The sequence below is a fragment of the Panthera tigris genome, chromosome B3, assembly GCF_018350195.1.
Source record: "Panthera tigris isolate Pti1 chromosome B3, P.tigris_Pti1_mat1.1, whole genome shotgun sequence".
NCBI lineage: Eukaryota > Metazoa > Chordata > Mammalia > Carnivora > Felidae > Panthera > Panthera tigris.
The window spans coordinates 84,822,803-84,845,206 of record NC_056665.1 but is presented as its reverse complement, the minus strand read 5'-3'; the positions used below and the strand labels follow the sequence as shown (position 1 = coordinate 84,845,206).

Here is a 22,404-nt window from a genome sequence, read left to right as displayed (position 1 = left end):
TGGCCTTCAGGGCAAGACTAACTGCGAACTCTGCCACTTACCAGCTGTGTGACCACGGGCAATTTCTTAACCTTTGTGTGCCTCACAACGTCCTCATCTGAAAATGAAAATAATGACACCTGATGTTTCATAGGGTTGTGAGGAAAACTCAATGAATTAATATATGCCATGAGCTTAAAACAGTGCCTATGACATGATAAATCCTACGTAAGGGCTATTTATATATTTCGACCCCTCATAGATTTTAACTCGGAAACATTTTCTAAAATCACCCTTTTCTCCTGTGCCACTGATGCTACCCTAATTCAAGCCTTTAGTATATTTACAAGGATGATTGTGATGGCCCAACTGGTCTCCTTGCTTCCTGCCCTTTTCTCGATAGCAAATGTTATATTTCTAGAACCCAGAACTGTTTGTTTTTGGTTTTGTTTTACACTCCCTGCTGGACCTCAATTCTTTTATCTGCAGAGCACTGCAGTTCCACTTTTTCCAAGAAAGGCTTTTCCCCCAACCATGTGGCTCCCACAGGAGCACCTGTTTCTCTCAGGCTCTGCCAGTCTTGGTCACAGTTGTTTCAGTGGGCATATAACTCAGGCTGCCCCAATTAGAACCCTTCGCTGGGATCTCTCAAGCTACAACGGTGGAAATAGAATCAGTTTCCCTCTCACATTGATACCGACCAGGAAGGCAACAAAGTTTGAGAACGACAGGCAATTAAGTTTCCTGAGCTGTGGAGAAAGATGACACAGAGAGCCGAAGACACGGAAGATGAGTAATTTCTTGGCATTTAACTTCCTGCTTCCAGCTGGCCCACAGCCCATCTGAACCCCGATCTTCCTCGTGTTACATGAGTCTTCTAATAAATTCCCCTTTGTCTATTTTTCTGAAGTTGGTTTCTGACCCTTGCAACATTTATCACAAACAACAGGGCTCATATTCTGTTGACTTTCATCTTAAAAAGGATAATGAACTTTTGTAATTTCACCACAAATTCAAGGAATAAAAACTAAAGATATTGGTAGAGTCGCAAATGCACACGTGAGAAGGAAGAAACCAGGAACTGCCTGGCCCTCGCTGCTGGGCCTCGGCGTTCTCCTGTTGACTAGAAACAATCTCATAAAGCACCCACATCAAACAAGGCCACTCTGTGGCTGTGATAAAGTGAGACAAAGAACACAAGAACCCCTGGGCATGAGAGGGTGCAACTCACATGGGTGTGTAGCAAAGACCCAGGCCAAGCTGACCCTGTGTAGTGGATACTGTTGTTATAAATACATATATAAAGTATAAAATATAGATTAACACTGTGGAGTGTTAATGAAAATGAAAAACTGCCATAGTCCATGAGTAATTTAAACAGTGCCTGAAGTCTTTTTTTTTAAATCAGTTTTCCTTAATAAGTACAATTGCCCATGGATGTATTTAAACACAATGTACTAAAATCATAAACTTATCGTCAAGTGAGTGAAAGCACTTTACTGTTTCTGCCATTAACAATGCCATTTTCGGGGAGCCTGGGTGGCTCAGTCAGTTAAGCGTCCAACTTCAGCTCAGGTCATGATCTCGCGGTCTGTGGGTTTGAGCCCCGCGTCAGGCTCTGTGCTGACCGCTCAGAGCCTGGAGCCTGTTTCAGATTCTGTGTCTCCCTCTTTCTCTGACCCTCCCCTGTTCATGCTCTCTCTCTCTCTCTGTCTCAAAAATAAATGTTAAAAAAAAAATGCCATTTTCAAATTCTTTCAATAATAAATGAAATAGGATATTTCTTTTCACATCTCTCTAATATAAGCAGATGTCATTTAGCCTCAGCTGAAGGATCTGGTTTTCTAAGCAGTTTGACATAAATTGTAATCTGCTCTGGTAGAAATGAAATCGTCCATGTGGCCTGCTTCTGGACTAGTGTGCTGGCAAAGCCACCCACCTCAGACCCACATTAGACACAGAAAAATGGATAGGACAAGGAAAAGTAAACTCCAAAGACTGTTATTACATAACTTTTTCCCTTGACCTTACTTGAATATAAAATGTGTCTTTGAAGACAATACATTAGCTTCAAGTTTGGGAGCAAAGAAATTTTAGACTTACAAGTTGCTTTCTAGTGATGGATAGATAGATGCATGGGTAGATGAGTGGGTGTGTGGGTGGCAAGGGAAGGAGAAAGATAAACACACAGTTCTCAAAATGATTAGCAACTTGAGATAAAAGCAACTGTTTTGGAGCACTCGAAATACAAGTTCTGCCACAGTATATTGCCTCTCATAACTTGTGAAAAACCTCATGAGCAGAAATTTCTAATAATATAGGATAAAGAGTAAACATATTAGAATTCTTACATTATGTTCATTTTGTTTTAAACACGAAAAAAATTAAATAACAATGCTCTGTTTATACATTAAACATAGTTCCTGATACATAGCAAGCATTAAAAATTAAATACTATATCACTGGCTGCCCATGTGTCAGGGTCTACTCTGGGAAAGCCTATGGTACAGAAAGAACTTAGAGCGGGAAAGTGGGCAAGACCTGCAGGGCCCATTAACAGAGGAGAGATCTTGGTTAGCAGGGCACCAGGAAAAAAAAAAGTCAAAAGTAAGATGATAGCAATATATCCAGCACAATACCAGAAATGGGGCAGCCTCACCAGGAAACCGGAGACTCTGAAGTTTCACCAAAACAAATCTTCTCATCACAAGGTGGCTTTACACAGATTTTCCTAGAAGGAAAGAATTGACTTGAGGAGTCAGGTCTCCTTCTCATTTATACTTCCCAATTTAAATGATTAAATTGTCACTTGGCTGCCCCTTCGATCCACTGTGGGTCAGTCAGCCTGACTTACCCAGAAAGCTGTCACGTTGGGGCATGTATCAGTTTGCCAGGGCTGCCGTAACAAGATACCGTAGACTTGGGTGGCTTAAACAACGCAAACTTACTTCCTCACAGAGCTGGATGTTAAAGTCCAGGATCAAGGTGTTGGCAGGTTTGGTTTCTTCTGAGGGCTCTCTCCTTGGCTGGCAGAGAGTTACCTTTCTCTATCCTCAGAGTCTCCCCTCTGTGCACATGTCTGATGTCCAAATTTCCTCTTCTTGTAAGGACATCAGTCAGATTGGATTAGGATCTACCCTGAAATGATCTCATTTTAACTGATCAACCTCTCTAAAGGACCCTATCTTCAAATATAGTCACATTCTGAGGTGCTGGGGGGTAATGCTTCAGCATATGAATTTGGTGGAGGGGGTGGAAGGAGGAAGGCACAATTCAGCTCATAACAGGATATATAAAGTTCAAGTTTCTGGGCCTGTGAAGTAAAGGGCAAGACTGGGCCGCAGTGACCCAATGGGGGAAACTGCTTCAGTTAATCCCACCTGACCTACCAGCCACAATTCCTGAGTTCATCCATAAAGACAATGTAAGGAACATAACGTTTTTCTCTAACCCCATTCTAACCTTTCATGTGCTTTTTAAAAATATTTTAGATTTCCTAATCTTTAGCAATTAAAATAGTTTATATTCCAATTTGGCATGAGACTACATAAATCCTAACTAGTATATTCATCCTGCATCCACTTTTCTTACCTTATAAATTCATTTTAGTTCAGTTTTAGTGTACTGAACTTATTCGGTCCACAAACCAAACCTTGGAAATAACAGCTGACATCCTTGTTCTTCTTTTTGAACAATTATCAGTGAGGTGTACACGTTCTTGGAGTGGTGTTTGAGTTCTGAGTAGCAATAGGTAATATGTGTATCCGAACAACTTTCACATGAGGAAGGCTGCAATGAGAAGTATCAGTGCTCCGGCAACCAATCAGAGGAGTGTGCTATTAATATTTGTTAATCATTATTAATAATGCATTGGATTAGTGATGGTTGGACTTTTTTTAAGTGGCAAATGGCAGAAAGGGGTGGGCTGAACATGAAATACTAGGAGCGGTGGCAGGAAAGGCCCATAAATTGATCCTAAGACAAAGGCTGATCATAAACAATAACAGCAGCAGCAACTGATAAATTGTACTTCACAGATTCTAACAATCCTCCTAAACTAAATCCTCCTAGACTTTTTGACCAGACTCTAATGGCAAACTGCCAATAATAAAACACATTTTATAGTACTTTAATTACAGATGAACATACGCTTACCTGAATCAATGTCAATATTTCAGTTGTTACATGATACAGTATTAGGCTGTATATGTTTTGAAAGTAAATGCACTAAATCATAGTTTTTGAAATAATGATTTTCTATTTAGAATTTCAGAACATATACAGTACATGTGTATTAACCTATAACATATATGCATTTAAAAAATTTTTTTTAATGTTTATTTACTTCTGAGAGAGAGAGAGAGAGAGAGACAGAGCACGAGCATGAGCAGGGAAGGGGCAGAGACAGATGGAGACACAGAATTCAAAGCAGGCTCCAGGCTCCAATCTGTGAGCACAAAGCCTGATGCAGGGCTTGAACTCACAAGCCATGAGATCATGACCTGAGCTGAAGTCGGATGCTTAACCAACTGAGCCACCCAGGCGCCCCATATATGCATATTTTTAAAATAAGTATTACTTGGCCATCTTGAATATCTATACCCCAACAGAGGTTGAATTGTGGTTTAGGGAAGCAGAAACATCAGTTCAACACTCCAGTTCTCTGTATTTGTTCATGTAAATTGGCCCAAATCATTCTTAGAGATGGACAGGTTGTAACTCATAAAGAACTCATGCACCCATAATTCAAGACACTACAAATGACACTCAAACACATCTTTTTATTATATACTAAATTTAAAAATACAAATCTTATTAAAAATGCTTATGAAACATTGTATACATAAGTACTGTCAAATACTATTGGATTATGACATTATGTACATTTGCTAAGGTTAATTAGAAACAGAACAAAGTACATAACTTTCCTGATAACGAATTTCAGAAGTCAAATATTTTAACATTTGGCAACTGTGAAGTAGTGATCTGCACAGGAAGATGTTTGCAGAGGTAAAATAGTAAGAAAACAAACGGAATAATGCAGATATTCCTGCCCTAAGTGTTAATAAGTAGCTCTCTTCCTCATCCTCTTCAGTCTCATTGTAACAGAAATTAAAGTGCACAAGACCACCAGGAATACTTGATTTGGTTGTACCCTAACATATACTACAGCCAACTGTGCTGCCATATTGAGGGCTTCAATTCTTTGTACTGTTCCTGAGGTTTTAGAAGCTAATTTTGAATGTGGCTAAGGGAAGAGAGGTCAATACTTTCTAAATTGCACCAAGTGGCCTTAAAGTGTAGAAACACCAAAGATAAAAATATTAATTTTGGAATAGATTCAAGAAAATTATCCCTGTCTACTTTGCCCTAGGAATAAAATTAAGATAAGAACCTAGTTTTACCTCTGGAAAATGCTTACTAAAAATCTGTTTCAAAAGATCAGACATGTACAGCAAGCACCACAATACTGTCGGTTACTATTCACCACTTATATACCACATCATAAATACCAGGCACAAACACCTGCCCTCTAAAGGTTCACGAGAAATATAGGTAGAAGCATGTTATTACTTGACACTAATTTTACTAATTAACATTAAGTGTAATTTGTAAAAATAGGTCACCACCATACAATCAAGGAAGAGGAGAAGGAAAGCTGCTAGTCTACAAAAGTGCTCCCTTTAGCTTTCAGACCCAATAGCTTAATGTTGGGTAAAACAAGATTGTAAAGTAAGGCCATCAGTTCTAAATTAGCTGATGATGCCATATATACATACTCACGTATATATGTTTAAATTTCAATTCTGATTTAACACTAATGTACTAGTACAAACCATTTATAGGAAACATTTTATGAAGCTTATTTACAAACACAATGAGTGACAAAGATACAGAAAATCAAAGAAACTGCAGACAAATATAGCCACTTAGCAACATAGTTCACTAAAGATAAAACAGATTTGCATAATATTTTTAAAAAACAAAGAAAAAAGTTTAGTAAGAAACCCCTACCATATACACCTATTGGTCATTGGACCTAAAAGGCAAATAAATGTAATGATCATGATTAAGTTTTTATTACTGTCTCATTGACATATCAATATGAGGTCTACTCAGAGTACTACCTACAAATACAGTCTCTCATGATTTGATGAGAATATTAAGTTACTGAATACATTTTTAACTCCCATGGCACATCACACTTGATAACACTAATAAGGTAGCTTTAGATAACACTTAAATCATGATTATGAATGTTTAATTGAATATTTTCCTTTCTGTAGCTGTGAAATGTAAAGCTTAGATTTGCTTCCATCAGGCCTCTTAAACCAAACTTCATCATGGTTAATTGTTGTAATTACAGCACTAAAAAAGGGGGGGAGAAAAGGAAGGAATGAATGAATCGCAATATGCCGCCTCCACTCATTTTAGAGTAACTAGTTATAAAACCAAAATAACTGGACTGTAAGAGTAGATTCAGGTATATAATTATCATTTACCACAATGCTGCTGCATTATCAGCAGGGCATGCTGTCAAAAACATCACATTCAGCAATCTCTTTTCTTCCCTTGATAGAATTGGTCATGTTTACTATCAGACTATTAAATGCACATCATTCCTACTACATCCCTAGCCCCCCATCACCTCCCCAAGAAAACACAGTGGAACTAAGAACACTAAATATATAGTATTACACCTCCAGTTCAGATCAGCCCTGGCTGTAGGATATCTTTCAAATACCAAACCCTAATTCCCAGTATTTCCCAGTATCAAACCATCTGTGGTACTTGTATGGGTTCTTTTTTGACACTACTTATCCAGTATGTAGAAATAGTTTTAAAAACAGATTTGTGTTTAACCCTCTTATACTATTTCATCTCTTTTTAAATCACATTTATGCTAAGCAGTAAGGAGAATGCCTTAAAAGTAGTAAGATAAAGCAAAGAATCTAGGGGCATCACATATAACCTAGTAATTAGCTCAATGGGCTTCTCTGAGAAAAGTTACTATACACAATGCTCCTAGGATCCTAAAATTTTAAAGATGAAATTACAATTCAAGTAAAACCACATTTGGAAAATGAGTATTCTTCACTAAATACAAACACTTCATTTACCATTCATAGCTAGAAAAAGACACCTTCTTACTGTAGAAGGCTACCACTCTGAGAATTAAATCCTAAACTACTGAAGGAACAGAAACAATAATTAGCATTAATAGTTTCCAAATGAGTGACAAAACTTAGATAAACCAGATAAAACTTAGAAGGCTATAGGGGCACCCGGCTGGCTCAGTCAGTGGAGTGTGTAACTCTTGATCTTAGGGTTGTGGGACTGAGCCCCACACTGGCTGTAGAGATTATTTTAAAAAAATAAAGTCTTAAAAAAAACAACTTAGAAGCCTATATAGATAATTATATAAACCTTACTTAAGCCAGACTGAGTTTTTTAAAAGGCAGCTTTTAGTTTTCAAGTTGTATTGTAATTACTGTTACTCTTAAGGTTTTCATGAATTTTCCATTACTTTCCTACTCTAACTGATACACATTCTTGGTGTCCAAAATACTGTAACACCCCCAAAAAAAAGTTAAGGATTAATATGCCCACCAAAAACTTGTAATGGTCTGATTTAAAGATCATAATATTAAAACCCTGACAATTCATCTATTATAATAACTAACAGATAGGACCACTTACCTGACTAAATAATTCCAACATTTCCTCTTGTGTTAATGCTTGTGCTCAAGAACTTAATATGTGACACTGGTGTATAAATATTAACACTGGTGTACATACATGCTAAACAAATCCTATGCCAAGAGAAAGGAAGGATCCATAGGCAAATAATGGTGCGTTACGAATGCACTACGGACGAGGCAAATATTTATTGACAACAATTGTAAATTTTAATACTGAGCAACACTGAAATGATAGTTTTTACCTTGTAGGACATTCATCTTTTTTATCAATACATATTGTTTGTCCACGTATATACCATTCACCATCATAATATAATCTTCCTTCTTCAGATCTAGCACTGTGCAGATGTTTTTCCAGTTTCACAGGCGCTAAAGGGATCAGTTCAAAAACTGTTACATTAATAAGACATTGTCAGAAGAACAAAAGTGCAGAACATTAAGAAGTAACACCAATCCATGCATATATGTGAAAAAAACACTAAAAATAGTTCTTAGATATTAAGTCCAAATCTAATAGAAATAAGAGAATTTAATTTCTTACATTTCTTTATAGAATTCACTAAGTTTTAATATAACTACAAAATGAAGCTGTACAATGTACGATAAATCATCGGTGAACTAGACAAGTGCCAGAAGAAGGGGAAGCAGTTACATTATCAATTATGAGTGCCAATTTTAAGTAGGATTTAAGACATCATAATTCCAAGAGTAGTGTTCACTAATGAAACGAAACCACTGATGGGGGGGGAGAGCTCTTTAGTATGTGGATGACTTAATGGCCCTGATCCAACAAGTCTCCACAGAAGAGATCCCTGAACTTAGGTTATATGACTTACGTTCTGTCTTCACTCTGTGTGGACCCAGTGTAGCCATTGCCTAATTAAAAAAAGAAGACATTGACTGAGTTTACAGACTGAAAGTATATTTGGGGGTCTATTTAATGTATACAACACTACTCAGGACCTCAAATAACTAACAGTGAAATGTAATCTTCAGCGACTCTGATAAATTGTTAATGTCTAAGACCATAAGGAATATGTATATGTAAAGAACAACCATTTCTCCTAGAGGTGTTATCAATACCTGAAATGATCTCTCTCAACTAAGAAGTTTCTGAAAACGGAAAAATTTTAAGAAAAATAAGTCTCCACCTTCAAACAAGCACAGAAAATTTTGTAATTCTTGAATGTTTAATGACAGAACACAAGACATACGATAAAGTTCAAATACCCACTTTGAATTCATTCAACAGGTATTTATTGAGTGCCTTCAGTGAGCCAGGACTGGGCTAAGGACTAGGCACAAAAAGGTTATTTATTATTTTGGGGCAACCTAAATAAATGCTTTTCTGTACTTTTGCATAAATTATTAATTACATTATTACAGGAAAAAATACAATCAAATTGCTGACATGTCTCTCAAAATATTCTTGCAATCCACTGTTACCTGTATTAGTATTAACTGCCATTGAGAATGTTGCAAAGTAAAGCATATTAACAGTAATATTTTGATGTAGTAGTGAAAAACCACAGAATCTTAAAAAAGTAGACTATAAGAAGATACTTGTATTCCATTGCTCTTTAATCATACCTTCCTAATTGTTGTCCAGTCTTCAAGAATATCAAGATCTTGTAGCATATAAACTATATACGGACGTGGAAAAGTCAAGGTCAATTTAGCTGTAAGAATTTCACACTTTGAATTGTATTTCCAAACTTCCGTTTTTCAGAGAATTAGAACAGTGATTTCTGGACATAATCCTTTGGCAGGCTGAATTTTAACTTCAAATTAGTCTCCAAAAAACTTAGTACCAGGATAAATATATTCCAATATTTTAGATGCTATAAACCATATTCTCTTAATTCTTTGATATCATTGATTGTAAGACATACCACCAACCTAATCACTGTATTGAGGTGGGAATGGGAAAAGGTAGTGGGGTTAGGGGAGGGCACCACAGGGAACACCAAGATCGAAAGCATATATTATTTTAATTTAAAAACATTCCGGAGCCCCTGGGTGGCTCAGTCGGTTATGCGTCAGACTTCAGTTCAGGTCATGATCTCACAGTCTGTGAGTTCGAGCCCCTCATCAGGCTCTGTGCTAAGAGCTCGGAGCCTGGAGCCTGCTTCAGATTCTGTGTCTCCTCTCTCTCTGCCCCTCCCCTGCTCATGCTTGGTCTCTCTCTCTCTCTCTCTCAAAAATAAATAAACATTAATTTTTTTTTTTTTTTAGGATCTTGGGAATATTTTTTTTTTGAAATTTATTGCCAAATTGGTTTCCATACAACACCCAGTGCTCATCCCAAAAGGTGCCCTCCTCAATACCCATCACCCATCCTCCCCTCCCTCCCACCCCCCCATCAACCCTCAGTTTGTTCTCAGTTTTTAAGAGTCTCTTATGTTTGGCTGTCTCCCGCTCTAACCTCTTTTTTTTTTTTTTTTTTAATTTTAAAGACACTCCAATTTCAGAAACATTGAAAGTGTTAAAAAATAAACATATGAATTAAACAATCATGCTATAAAGAGCTAGTTCATATCAAAGCCTTTGCGAACTACAAAGCCATATTAATGGCTCAACTTCTACTCCCTTTAGAGTAGTAAACTCCCTCCCTACCCCTCTTAATCCTAAACTATATCCTTCTGCCTTCATTCAGTTTTAGAAGTCATCTTTTTCCTATTATAGAATCATGTAAATAAAGTCAGTGTATACTAATAAAAATTACAAAGATATGCACAATGCAAAACCATATGCACCAAGGCAAAAACAAATTTAGAAAAGGATATCTGAAACAACAACTGGCTTCTTTTTGTCAGGACTGAAAGGATCCTTCCTCTTTTTTCTTGACTGAAGCTCATCATTCCACAGCTCTGGCAAGTAAATAAAATTGAGTATTAGCTGATTTCTGGAGATCAAAGTGGGGGAAAAGGCTATGTAATTTCATGGTAGCAAAATTTCACTGATAGTATGTATATGTGACTATGTAATTTCCTGAGCAGCTATATATTTATAAAATTTCCTCTGCCTTTATTAAAGTAAAAAATCAACTTGGCACTTAATGACTAATAACTGATGAACCACAGGTCAGGTACTTTGTTAAATATACATTACATGCATTGCATCCTCTAATCCTCAAAGCTATCTCTGAGACAGGTAGTCCTATTATTTCAATTTTACAGATAAGGAGACTGATTTAGAAAAGCTAAAGTAACCGTCACTCATATTCACCCAACTAGTAGGGATAGGGGCTCATCTGACTCCACCGTGCCTACCAAGAAATAAAACTTTTAAGAGGTAAAGTAATACACACAAATGACCTGTAGGATAACCCAATACATCTTCAACCCACTGTAGAAAGCTTTTCCATAATACCCCTGAAAATACCAGTTTCTCACTGGACTGATCTAATTATTAAGAAGTTTTTCCTTTTTCTCAGACAAAAATCTACCTCCCTGTAATTTCTATCTAGTTTGTGTGTTACCAAGAAGAAACGATTTTTATTCCTTCTTCCACCTGATCTTTCAAGATTTAGAGGGAAGAACATATGCTGGTTGTCTTTCAATACTATTCATACATTATAATAATATCTTTATTATTCTTACAATATACTGTTCTTACTTCTATAGTTCCTGTCACACTTTCCTTTTGTCCCTTTTCATGTGCTCCATTTTCTGTCTTTCTGAAATGTGAATTCAAATCAAAGCAACAATCACAAACCTATCAAGTTCTTTAGAAGCCTCTCCCTTTCCCCTCTTATTAGGACTTCATTTACATAACATTTATATTAGACTAGGATATTATGAGACACTCCAGTAAGCCACAGGTTCAGTGTCACTTAAAGTAAATATCACACATATCACACCACATCATTCCCATTACCTGAGGTAATTATCTTTTTTTTTTTTTTTTTTTTTTAAAGAGCATGCATTCACAAGCACACATGAGTGGGGGAGGGCCAGAGAGGAGGGAGAGAGAATTCCAAGCTGGCTCCAAGCCCAGCACAATGCTGGGCTCAGTCTCACGACTGACCGTGAGACCATGACCTAAGCTGACATCAAGAGTTGGACACTTAACCAACTGAGCCACCCAGGCGCTCCCACCTGAGGTAATATCAATGCTGTGCCTATCCTCTTCAAGCCTTCTTATCTTCTCCTCCAGTTCACTCTGGACTGTATCATATAACAAAAGCTTTTCACTCTGAAAAAAAAAAAACAGATTATGCTTAAGTAGAAATAAAAAATCAGTCCATCTTAACTGTGAGTACTAACTTACTCTTAAAGTACTTTAACACATGATGCTTTTGTTTGCTAACTTAAAACCTTTAAAGATAAAATGCCAAATACATGAAAGAAATAAAACCAGAAAGCACAGAATCTAAATACATATTTAAACACATACAATTAAATTGTTTAAGAACATCTAAATTTATATGTGGTATGGAGATGAATGTTTATTAAAAAAACTAGTAAGCTCCCATGGCCTCTTTTAAGTATAACCAGGTCCTACCTGTCCGTATAATGGAGAACCTGTCCTATAAAGTGTGTCATTATAAAATGGGTGTTTTCTCTTTGCAACAGTAATTGGGCCTTTATTCCTCACTAATATCTCAACATATTAAAATAGACCACTGTAACACAAAGAGATTCAAGTATGAATTCTATAATCGTTTAAAACAATCTAATTATAGTCAAAATCGTAAAACTATACACTACATCCAAAAGACTATTTACTGGCAAATCAGACTAGAATCCAGGTCTACTAGTTCTAGCCAATTGTTCTCTTAATTATAAAACACCATATGCCTTATTTTAAAATCCATAAAAGGTACATAAGTATAACATATAGATTCGTTATATAAAAAGCTTCTGACAGATTCCCAACCCACCACATGCTTACTCTAGTAAGTATAGTAGGCTCCTGAGACATAGATACGGCGTTCTGGTAGAGACTATTGGAATACAGGTAGATAGGATTTCTTGTGAAAGGCACAAGCCACACCCACTTGGCAGCACTGTCAAGTGAATCATTAAGTCCTCTCTTACAGGTTTGAAATTTAGAGTCTACACATGCTTGAAGGTTCTCGTGAGTGGTAGAGAGAAGATAGCTTTTGTCAATTTGAGGCGAGCCAGGACCTAGAGAAAGCAAAGCTGAAGAAGACTAAAACTAGATCTCATATGAAAAATCTTCCAGGCTGCTCTCTAAACTCACTTCTTTTTGGTTGTTTCCTCTGCCTTTGGTAAACTGTTATGAAATATTCCGGCCTTATCTACATTGTGCTACAAGCATTGGGAAACATTATATACCAGAGAAAAATGGAGAGCAGGCCCCAGTCACAGTCAAGAGAGTGTGACAACTATAAATAGATCCAGATTCTTCAACCAAAGAGGACTCTGAATGCAGAGTGAAAGTGATAAAGATTTTAAGAATATGAAACCTTAACTGCTGCAGTCTCTTTCCTTGTTACTGATAAATTTGCTCTAGGCCAAGCAAAAATTCTAAAATGAGTCCACTAATGGACTTTCCTTATAAAAACAAAAAAACACCACCACAATGGGCCTGAAATGTTTGATGCTTTGAAGGCATCTCTAAAGATATAAGTTACAGTTTAAAAAAATGTTTTTAAACATTTTATTTTATGTTTTGAGAGAGACAGAGCACAAGCAGGGAAGGGGCAGAGAGGGAGACACAGAATCAGAAGCAGGCTCCAGGCTCTGAGCTGTCAGCACAGGGCCCAATGCGGGGCTGGAACCCACAAGTGCGGAGAGATCATGACCTAAGCCTAAGTCAGATGCTCAACCGACTGAGCCACCCAGGTGCCCCTAAGTTACAGTTTAAAGTGTACAAATAGAAGTGCCTTGAATCTATTCTCAGTCTTATTTCTTTGTCCTTGTCTCCCTATCCCCAAGCCCATAAGCCCTCAAAGACTTTCCTGAATTGGAAAAGAAGTCATTGAGGAAGCAGCTAGAGGACACCTAGAAAAGAAAGGCTCATCCAAATTCCCTTGCTTTGGTGCTTGTAGAAACTTCTTTGTTCAATAGGTAATTTAGTTTATTTAAAATACTTATATATTTGTCTTCAAGGTCCCATATCCTTCCAATCTCCACACCTAACTTCCCTTTGAACGTGGACAGGAGTTAGTGACTCACTTCTAATGGATAGAACGTGGTAGAAATCTAGGTCATAAAAAACATCGTCGCTTCAGTCTTGTCTCTTGGATCACTCGCTCTGAGAGATGCCAGTCACCAGGTCATGGGGCTCTCAGGCAGTCTTTGGAAAGACCCAAATGACTAAGGCTTGCAACCAAAAACCATTAAAACCTGCCAGCCTTGTGAGTGAGTCACCTTGGAAGCAGATCCTCCAGCCCCCAGTCAAGCCTTCAGCTAACTGCTTCACTGGCTGACCTCTTTACTGCATCTTTATGGGACTCCCTAAGGCAGAACCAATCAGCTAAGCTGCTCCCAAATTCCTGGCCACAGACACTGCAAAATAACAAATGTTTATTGTTGTTTTAAGTCACTAAGTTTTAGGGTAATTTATTATAACCAATTGGTTATATTGTATTGGATAACCAATACAAGAGGTCTCAAAAAACTTACTCCTATACACCTTGTCCCAAGAAGCCACTCTACCCAAATGAAAAGGAGAAGGAGATCTAGTGGGAATGATCTAGCGGGAAAGATCTAGCAGGAATTTCTACGGTGGTGGTGAAGACACACCCACAAAGACAGATGCTGCTGGCTTAGAAAGCATCTGAAGGAGGCTGCAGGATGGAGCAGGAGGACAGGGGATCTAGGGGTAATGGGGATGCTCCTCATGGATTATCTGATGCATTTGATCACAGGGAAAACAGCATCAGCGGGGCTTTCATAGATCTGCTAGAGCTCTAAGAAGAATTGACAAATAAGACTAAAAGTAAATGAAGCAATTATTAATTCCAAGGCTACAAATAGAGTTGTACAAGGAGGGCAGTTTGAGCACAGTATAACTCTTGGCTCAACAAACAATATTTACAGTTACAACAAAAACAAAAACTGAGACATAACAGTGTAAGAATGGGATGAGGGAAACTATTATGGAATCTTTAGCTTTCATAACAGGACACAAATAGATAATATTTAAAACTGATACTATTTAGAATTATGAGGGCAAATTCCAGAAGCAGTAACTAAAAGAGGTAACCGCTGCTGGGACGTAGAATTTAGAGATGGGAGAGGGGGCTGCTGTGTTTCATTAGAGGCCTGTGTTTTTGGAAATATGTGCACACATTACCTGCTAAAAACAAATGTTTAAAAGTATTTAAGCTGTATTAGCTAAGTATTTAGAGCTGTAGGGAAATCCTCATAAAATGCTGCCTGTAAAAAAGTTATGATACAAAATAGTATATATAGTCATACCAGTGATATGAAAATCAATTATACACACATACACGTAACAGATTTCCTCTGCTTGGTAGACTATAGTTCGTTGCATTTCCTCCTTTAGACCTATTTCTCAAGTTTTGTTAGTACTTATTAACGTTATAATCAGAAAAAAATTAAATAAATAGACAACCAAAGTCAGAGCCCTAAAGAGCCTCAATCTTCTCAAAAACTAGAATCCTGGGGCGCCTGGGTGGCTTGGTCGGTTAAGCATCCGACTTTGGCTCAAGTCATGATCTCGCAGTCTGTGAGTTCGAGCCCCGCGTCGGGCTCTGTGCTGACAACTCAGGGCCTGGAGCCTGCTTCAGATTCTGTGTCTCCCTCTCTCTCTGCTCCTCCCCTGTTCATGCTCTGTCTCTCTCTGTCTCAAAAATAAATAAATGTTAAAAAAAAAAAATTTTTTTTTTAAAAATTAGAATCCTAACCCTGAACCCTCAGGGTCTGAGATCTTGCCATCACCTGCTGTTGATCTTAACACTCATCTCCAGCTCTGTGGGGAGGCTTAAATGAGAGAACCTAAAAAAAGCATCACCACCTGTCCCAGTGTCTGGCACACTGTAGTATTCTATAAATGTGATCTCCTTCCTTATTTTGACACAAACCATCTGCTAACTCGATTGCCTCTGTGGTGTTCTGGCATGCGCTCTGTATGTATACCCACACGAACATGTCTAATCTCTGGTCCTGGCCCCTCTTTCTACCTGCTGCTAATCAAACTTATTTTGACAATTGGCAGTGAATCTGCCTTCTTCCCACTTCCAGTGCCTCTCAGTTATTTCTATATGAGCCAAATGTAGAACTAAGAAATAAGCAAATAAAAAGCCCTGAATAACAAAGTTCAGATTTAATGGTAAATTGCATGAATGACTAGAAACATCAAAGGATTTCAATCCTGGTTCTGCTGCTAATTGTGTGACCCCATGCAAATTACTTAACCTCTCTGAGCCCCATTCATAAAATCAAGATAATTCCTTTCATAAGGTGTGGTAAGGATTAAAATGAGCATGAATATAAAATTTATAACACTCTAAGTTCCCTTCCAGTCTTTATTTCCTCTGTCTAAAATGCCCTTGAACCACTGGTGAGTATTATATAAGTAAATAGATAATTTATAATATTAATATTAAGCATTTAAAAAACAAGCCATACCTAAATTAGAAGAAATTTAGGTAAATAATTGGCATCTCTATGGAGGAGGGAAGACTTTCAAAGCTGAAAAATGATGGAAGAGAAAGAATATCAATATATTTGTCTATGTAAAAAATATTATTTGAAAATACCTTGTGGACTTTTATTTCTGACAATATAGATGAGATATTGTCAAAACAAAAACAAAAATACTCAAAACCAAACAGAACTTCCCAACATACCTAGACAGATATTCTAAATAAAATACCACAAACATCTTTTTAAAAGTATAGTTAAGCTCTTAAAAAAAGTAAGAGATATCCTCAAGGACCAAAAATAAAGAGCTAAAAACCAGCATGCTAACCTGGTTTGAAGCTATGGTTTCCTTGAGGTTATTTGCAGGTGTCAATAACCTAGAGGCATGGTTTTTAGTGGCTGTTTGGGAAAAAGATCTGGGGCCTAAGCAAAGCAGGGACACAAGAACTGGGATTCCTGCATAGCTCTGAAGGGTTATACCTTCAAGGAAAAGGCAGACTAGAAAAGATTCGCCTGAGGGAAATGCATCTGTGTCAGGCAATAAATGGAAAAGAAGTTTTTCCAGCAAATATGTCATCTTGGGCCTGACCTCTACATATCTGAGATTCAAATATAGATTACCTGCATCTTCTAGGAAATTACAAGCCAAAAAATTAAAGCAGATGTGCTATTGGCACAGCAGGATGCCTAGTTCAAACAAACTAGCAGAAATAAAAGCAGATACTATCTGAAGAACCACATCCTCTGTCCAAGGCTCACAGAATTCCTGACAATAAAGCCTGCTATAGTCCAGAATCATGAAATAAGGAAAAAAGCTGTGAGATTTGTCAGAAATTTAAAAAAACACACACACACAGCAGAAAGACTCTGAAGAACTTCAGATAATGTTATATTAAATATAATGAAAATGAAAGAAAGGCAATACCAGAAAAGCTAATATCTGAGAAACTTCCAGAATGAGTGGAAAACAAATTCTTAGATTCAGAGCACATAACAAATCCAAGTAAGGAGAGAAAAATAATCTCTGTGGAGACACACTGTAAAGGAACTGAATAACAACAATAAAAAAGGCTTAAAAGTAGCTAGTGAAAGGAAGGAAAATAAAGTTATCTAAAAATGGGACTTCTAAGCAGACTGTGGAAAGTAAAACCCTAAAAATGCTAAGAGGAAACAATTGTCATCCTACAATGTTTTATCCCCTTGAACTGTCCTTCCAGAATTATTACAAATAAACCTATTTTGGACAAATAAAAACTGAGCTTACCACTAAGCGACTCTCTGAAGAAATGTTAGGATGTTCTTCAAGAAGCAAAGAATGAATATGCAAGGAGGTGTTGCAACTCAAAGACAGTGAGCAAAAAAAACTAGTAAAGTACGCATAAACCTAAAAAGAACTACGTCAACTAAATCTAGGAGATCAAAATAATGCTTCATTTGAAAGGTAAAAAAGCAAAATGGAACTAAAGTACTGAAAACTGTAACTTGTACTTTGGCGGGAGTATCTAGAGTTAGAGAGTTCAAGTGTCCTTTAATTCAAGAGGAGGACAGAGTTATTAATATTTGATTCTAATGTAGATATGCATGGTGAAAAATTAAGCTAATCATTATAGAAATAGAAAGTATAAATGTATGATAACAAGTTTTAAAACTCAATAAATCACACACAGCCAGGAAAGGTCAGAGAATAAAAAAGGATAAAGCAGAAAAAATAGAAAATATAAAACAGGTTGGTATTAAATATCAAAAAATCACTACAAATATAATTGGACTAAATTTACCAGTTAATAGACAGGGATTCTTAAAATAGTTTTTAAATCAACACATTAGCTCTTTATTTACAAATAACATGCCTATAATATACCATAAGAAAGTTGGAAGAAAAAAAGAATAGAATAAAATGAAGAATAAAATTTGGCCAGTAAATGCCAGGCCAAATAAAACTACAGAAGCTATTTTAATTATCAGACAAAATAGACTTTGAGGCAAAAATCATTGTTACAGAATAAAGTGCTTTTAAAAAGGATAAAATGTTACACTTATTAAGAAATATAAAAATTCTAAAATAAACTGGTAGATATATAAACCATGAGAAATTAACATATGCCATTTACAATAGCATAAAAAAGAACAAAATACTTAGGAATAAATTAAGGAAATGAAAGACTTGTATACTGAAAACTATAAAACACTGATGAAAGAAATACAAATAAATCAAGACCTTCCTAGACTGGAAGACTTAATATTGTTTAAAAAGTCCATACTAAAGTGATTCACAAATTCAATGCAATCTCTATAAAATCTCAATGGAATTTTTTTTACAGAAATAGAAAAAAAGACTAAAATTAATATGGAACCACACACACACACACACACACACACACACACACACCCCAAAGAGCCAAAACAATCTGGAGAAAGAAAAAATGAGGCTTCACATGACCTAATTTCAAAATATATTACAAAGCTATGGAAATTAAAACAGTATGGTACTGGCATAAAGACAGGCATATAGACCAATGGAAAAGAGCTCAGAAATAAACCCATGAACACATGGTCACCTAATCTTCAACAAGGGTGCAAAGAATACATAATGGGGAAAGGCTAGTCTCTTCAACAAAGGTGGTGTGGAAAAAATTGGACAGCCACATGCAAAGGAATGAAATCTGACCCTTACCTTACACTATACACAAAAATAAATTCAAAACGGGTTAAAAATTTTAATGTAAAACCTGAAACTATAAAGCCCCTAGAAGAAAATATAAAGGATAAGCATCATGACACTGCTTTTAGCAATAATTTCTTGAATATGACACCAAAAGCACAGGGAACAAAAGCAGAAAGAGATAAATGGGATTATGTCAAACTAAAAAGCTTCTGCACAACAAAGGAACAATGAGAGTGGAAAGGCAACCTACCGAACGGGAGAAAACACTCAAAAATCATGTATCTGATAAAGGGTTAATAATATTAAAAACACATAAGGAACACAATTTATTTATTTTTTTAATCTTTATTTTTGAGAGAGAGAGAGATACATAGCATGCAGGGGAGGGGCAGAGAGAGTGGGAGACACAGAATCCGAAGCAGGCTCCAGGCTCCCAGCTGTCAACACAGAGACCAACACAGGGCTCGAACTCATGAACTGCAAGATTATGACCTGGGCTGAAGTCAGGACGCTTAACCAACTGAACCACCCAGGTGCCTCTAAAGAACTCAATTTAAAAATTAGGACTTGAATAGACCTTTCTCCAAAGAAGACATACAAATGGCCAAGAAGTACATGAAAAGATGTTCAACATCACTAATCATCAGAAAAACACAAATTAAAATCAGTGTGCTATCACTTCACACCTATTAGTATGGCTGTTACCCAAAAACCAAAAGATAAGTGTTGGTAAGGATATGGAGAAATTGAAACCCTTGTGCACAGATGGCAGAATTATAAAATAGTGTGGTCACTATGGAAAACAGTATGGAAGTTCCCTAAAAAATTAAAAATAGAACGAAATGATCCAGCAATTCTACTTCTGAGTATACTCCCAAAAGAACTGAAATCAGGATCTCAAAGAGATTTGCACTCCCATGTTCATTTCAGCACTATTCACAATGGCCAAGATGTGGAAAACAACCTAAATGTACACTGAAGGATGAATGTGTAAAGAAAATATGATATATACATACAATGAAATATTATTCAGTCAAAAAAATTAGAACATCCAGGGACGTCTGACTCTTACCTTGGTTCAGCTCATGATCTCACAGTTCCAGAGATCAAGCCACACATCTGGCTCTGCTCTGACAGCAAAGAGCCTTCTTGGGATATTCTCTCTCTCTCTCTCTCTCTCTCTCTCTCTCTCTCTCTCTCTCTCTCTCTCTGCCTCTCCTCCGCTCACACTCTTTCTCTCTTTCTCAAAATAAATAAACATTTTTTAAAAATTACGAAGTCCTGCCATGTGCTACAACATGGATCAACCCCGAGGATAATATACTAAATGAAATAAGCCAGTCACATACAGACAGGTATTGCATGATACCACTTATATAAGATATACAAACTAGTCAAACACGTAGAAGCAGAGAGTAGAATGGTGGTTGCCAAAGGCTAGGGGAAAGGGGACATGGAGAGTTGCTGTTCAATGGGTATAAAGTTTCAGTTATACATCATGATTAAGTTCTAGAGGTCTGTTGTACAAAAAGTGTGCCTATAGTTAAAAATATTGTATTACACACTCGATATTTGTTAATAGGATACATCTCATATTAAGTGTTCTTAACCACAGTTAAAAAAATTTTTTTTAAGAAGAAAAAAGAAAAAGATAAAAGAAATTCCACAGGAGATAAGTTTCAGCCGGGAGCTCTGGAATCATGAGCATTCAGTCCCCAGGACTGTACCATCCTTTTTGATCAAAGGAATCCACAACAGTGGACATGCATTGTGGGGCATCTCATTATCAGTACCTTTGGCCTCCAGATCTGAAATGGTGAATGACTTTACTACTGTGAAAAGAACAGTATGTGGATTTTCTTAGGGCATAAAGAAGAAAACTAATAATAATAAAAAAAACAATAACGGAGGTATTAACAAATCCACCATCACACGGAGAATTCTAACACACTTCCTTCCGTAACTGAAAGATGAAGCAGACAAAAAATTAGGATAAGTCCATACATAAATAAATGAACGGAAAGTGTTATGAGGAATAAGATACTCGCACAAAGTATTTCTCCCCAAAGTACTTATTAATCACAATAAGTAAAAAAAGTAAGTTTACTTAGAGAAACTTGGAAGACACCACCGAAGTCAAGTGATCAAAGTGTACATCACCAATAATGGTACATGTCAAAATTGTGTGCTACCTAACAGAATTCAGTGAAAAAAACACATCACTATTGTGATATTCTTACTGAGAGGCAAAACCCAACTCTAATCATGAAGAAAAAGCAGACCAATTCAAAACTGACATTCTATATAATAACTGGACTGAAATTTTCAAATTTGTAAAGACCATGAAAGTCAAGGAAAGACTGAAGAATTGTTCTACATGGAAGGAAACAAGACATGACAACTAAATGCAAAGACAAAGACAAGTGATCCGAACTGGATCTCTTTGCTCTAAAGGGTATTGTTGGGACAACGGCTGAAACTTAAATGGGGTCTGAGGATTAGACAGTAATAATGTATCAGTGTACATTTCCTGATTTTGATGATTATAGTATCGTTATACAGGAGAGTGTCCTTCATTTGTTGTATTCAGGGGTGATGGTGCATCATGTTGCCAACTCATTGTCATCTTCATCAGAAAAGTTCTTTTGTACTTTCTTGCAACTTTTCTATAAGTATGAGGCTGTTTAAAAATATACAAAGAAGATGTACTAAGCACCCATGGAACTGATGAATGCAATCTTAACTATATATTTCCATGGAAGAGAAAAATATGGGATATTCCTAACTCATTTTATGGATCTTGAGATCAAATCAAGGACAGTATGAGACTTAAAAATTAAGTCTCACTGATAAACATAGAAATGAAGCTTCTAAACAAAATATTAGCAAACTGAATCTGGTAATTCACAGTAAAAATAATTATTCCAGGAATCCAAGGATGGTTTAACATTAGAAAATACATTAAGAGCAAAAAACATGACTAATTCAACAGATGTAGACAAAGCCTTTAATACAATATAACAACTATCATGGTAAAAAAAACAAAACAAAACAAAACAAAAAACCTTAGAAAATAAGAAATAAAAGTAAATTTCCTTAACTTGATAAAGAGTATTTACCAAAACCCAACAGTAAATATTGGAAAACCATAAGAAGCACTCCCTTAAAATCAAGAACCCAACCACAATCTGCTTTCACTGCTTCTAGTTTATGATGTTCTATCAGTGCCACTAAGACAAAACAAATAAGAGGAAGATCAGAATAGAAGAAACAAACTGCCATTATTAACAAATGACATTACTATCCACATGGAAAATCTAATGAGTTTGTAATTAAATTATTAGAATTAAGAAGAGAGGTAGATAAGGTTGGATATAATATCAATATACAAAATGATTTTTTATACAGCAGCAAGAAATAAAAAGTAAATTTTTTAAAAGATGTTACTAAACAAGAACAAAAAATTTTAACAATA

General features: G+C 36.4%; 1 protein-coding gene across 2 annotated transcripts in view; it reads right to left on the bottom strand.

Moving 5' to 3' along the window:
* Positions 1-4,684: 4,684 nt before the first annotated feature.
* The window catches only part of BRMS1L (BRMS1 like transcriptional repressor), a 30,170-nt gene continuing 12,450 nt past the window's right edge, over positions 4,685-22,404 (bottom strand). Inside the window, exons 5-10 of one of the 2 annotated variants that reach the window (XM_007073724.3) lie at positions 11,783-11,879; positions 10,469-10,552; positions 9,273-9,337; positions 8,519-8,558; positions 7,925-8,072; positions 4,685-6,348 (exon numbers count right to left, since the gene is read on the bottom strand). In XM_007073724.3, the coding sequence (XP_007073786.1) occupies positions 6,231-6,348; positions 7,925-8,072; positions 8,519-8,558; positions 9,273-9,337; positions 10,469-10,552; positions 11,783-11,879 (552 nt within the window). In that variant the 3' untranslated portion in view covers positions 4,685-6,230. The remainder of the gene's footprint in view (positions 6,349-7,924; positions 8,073-8,518; positions 8,559-9,272; positions 9,338-10,468; positions 10,553-11,782; positions 11,880-22,404) is intronic. The other variant, XM_007073725.3, reaches the window with a different exon arrangement.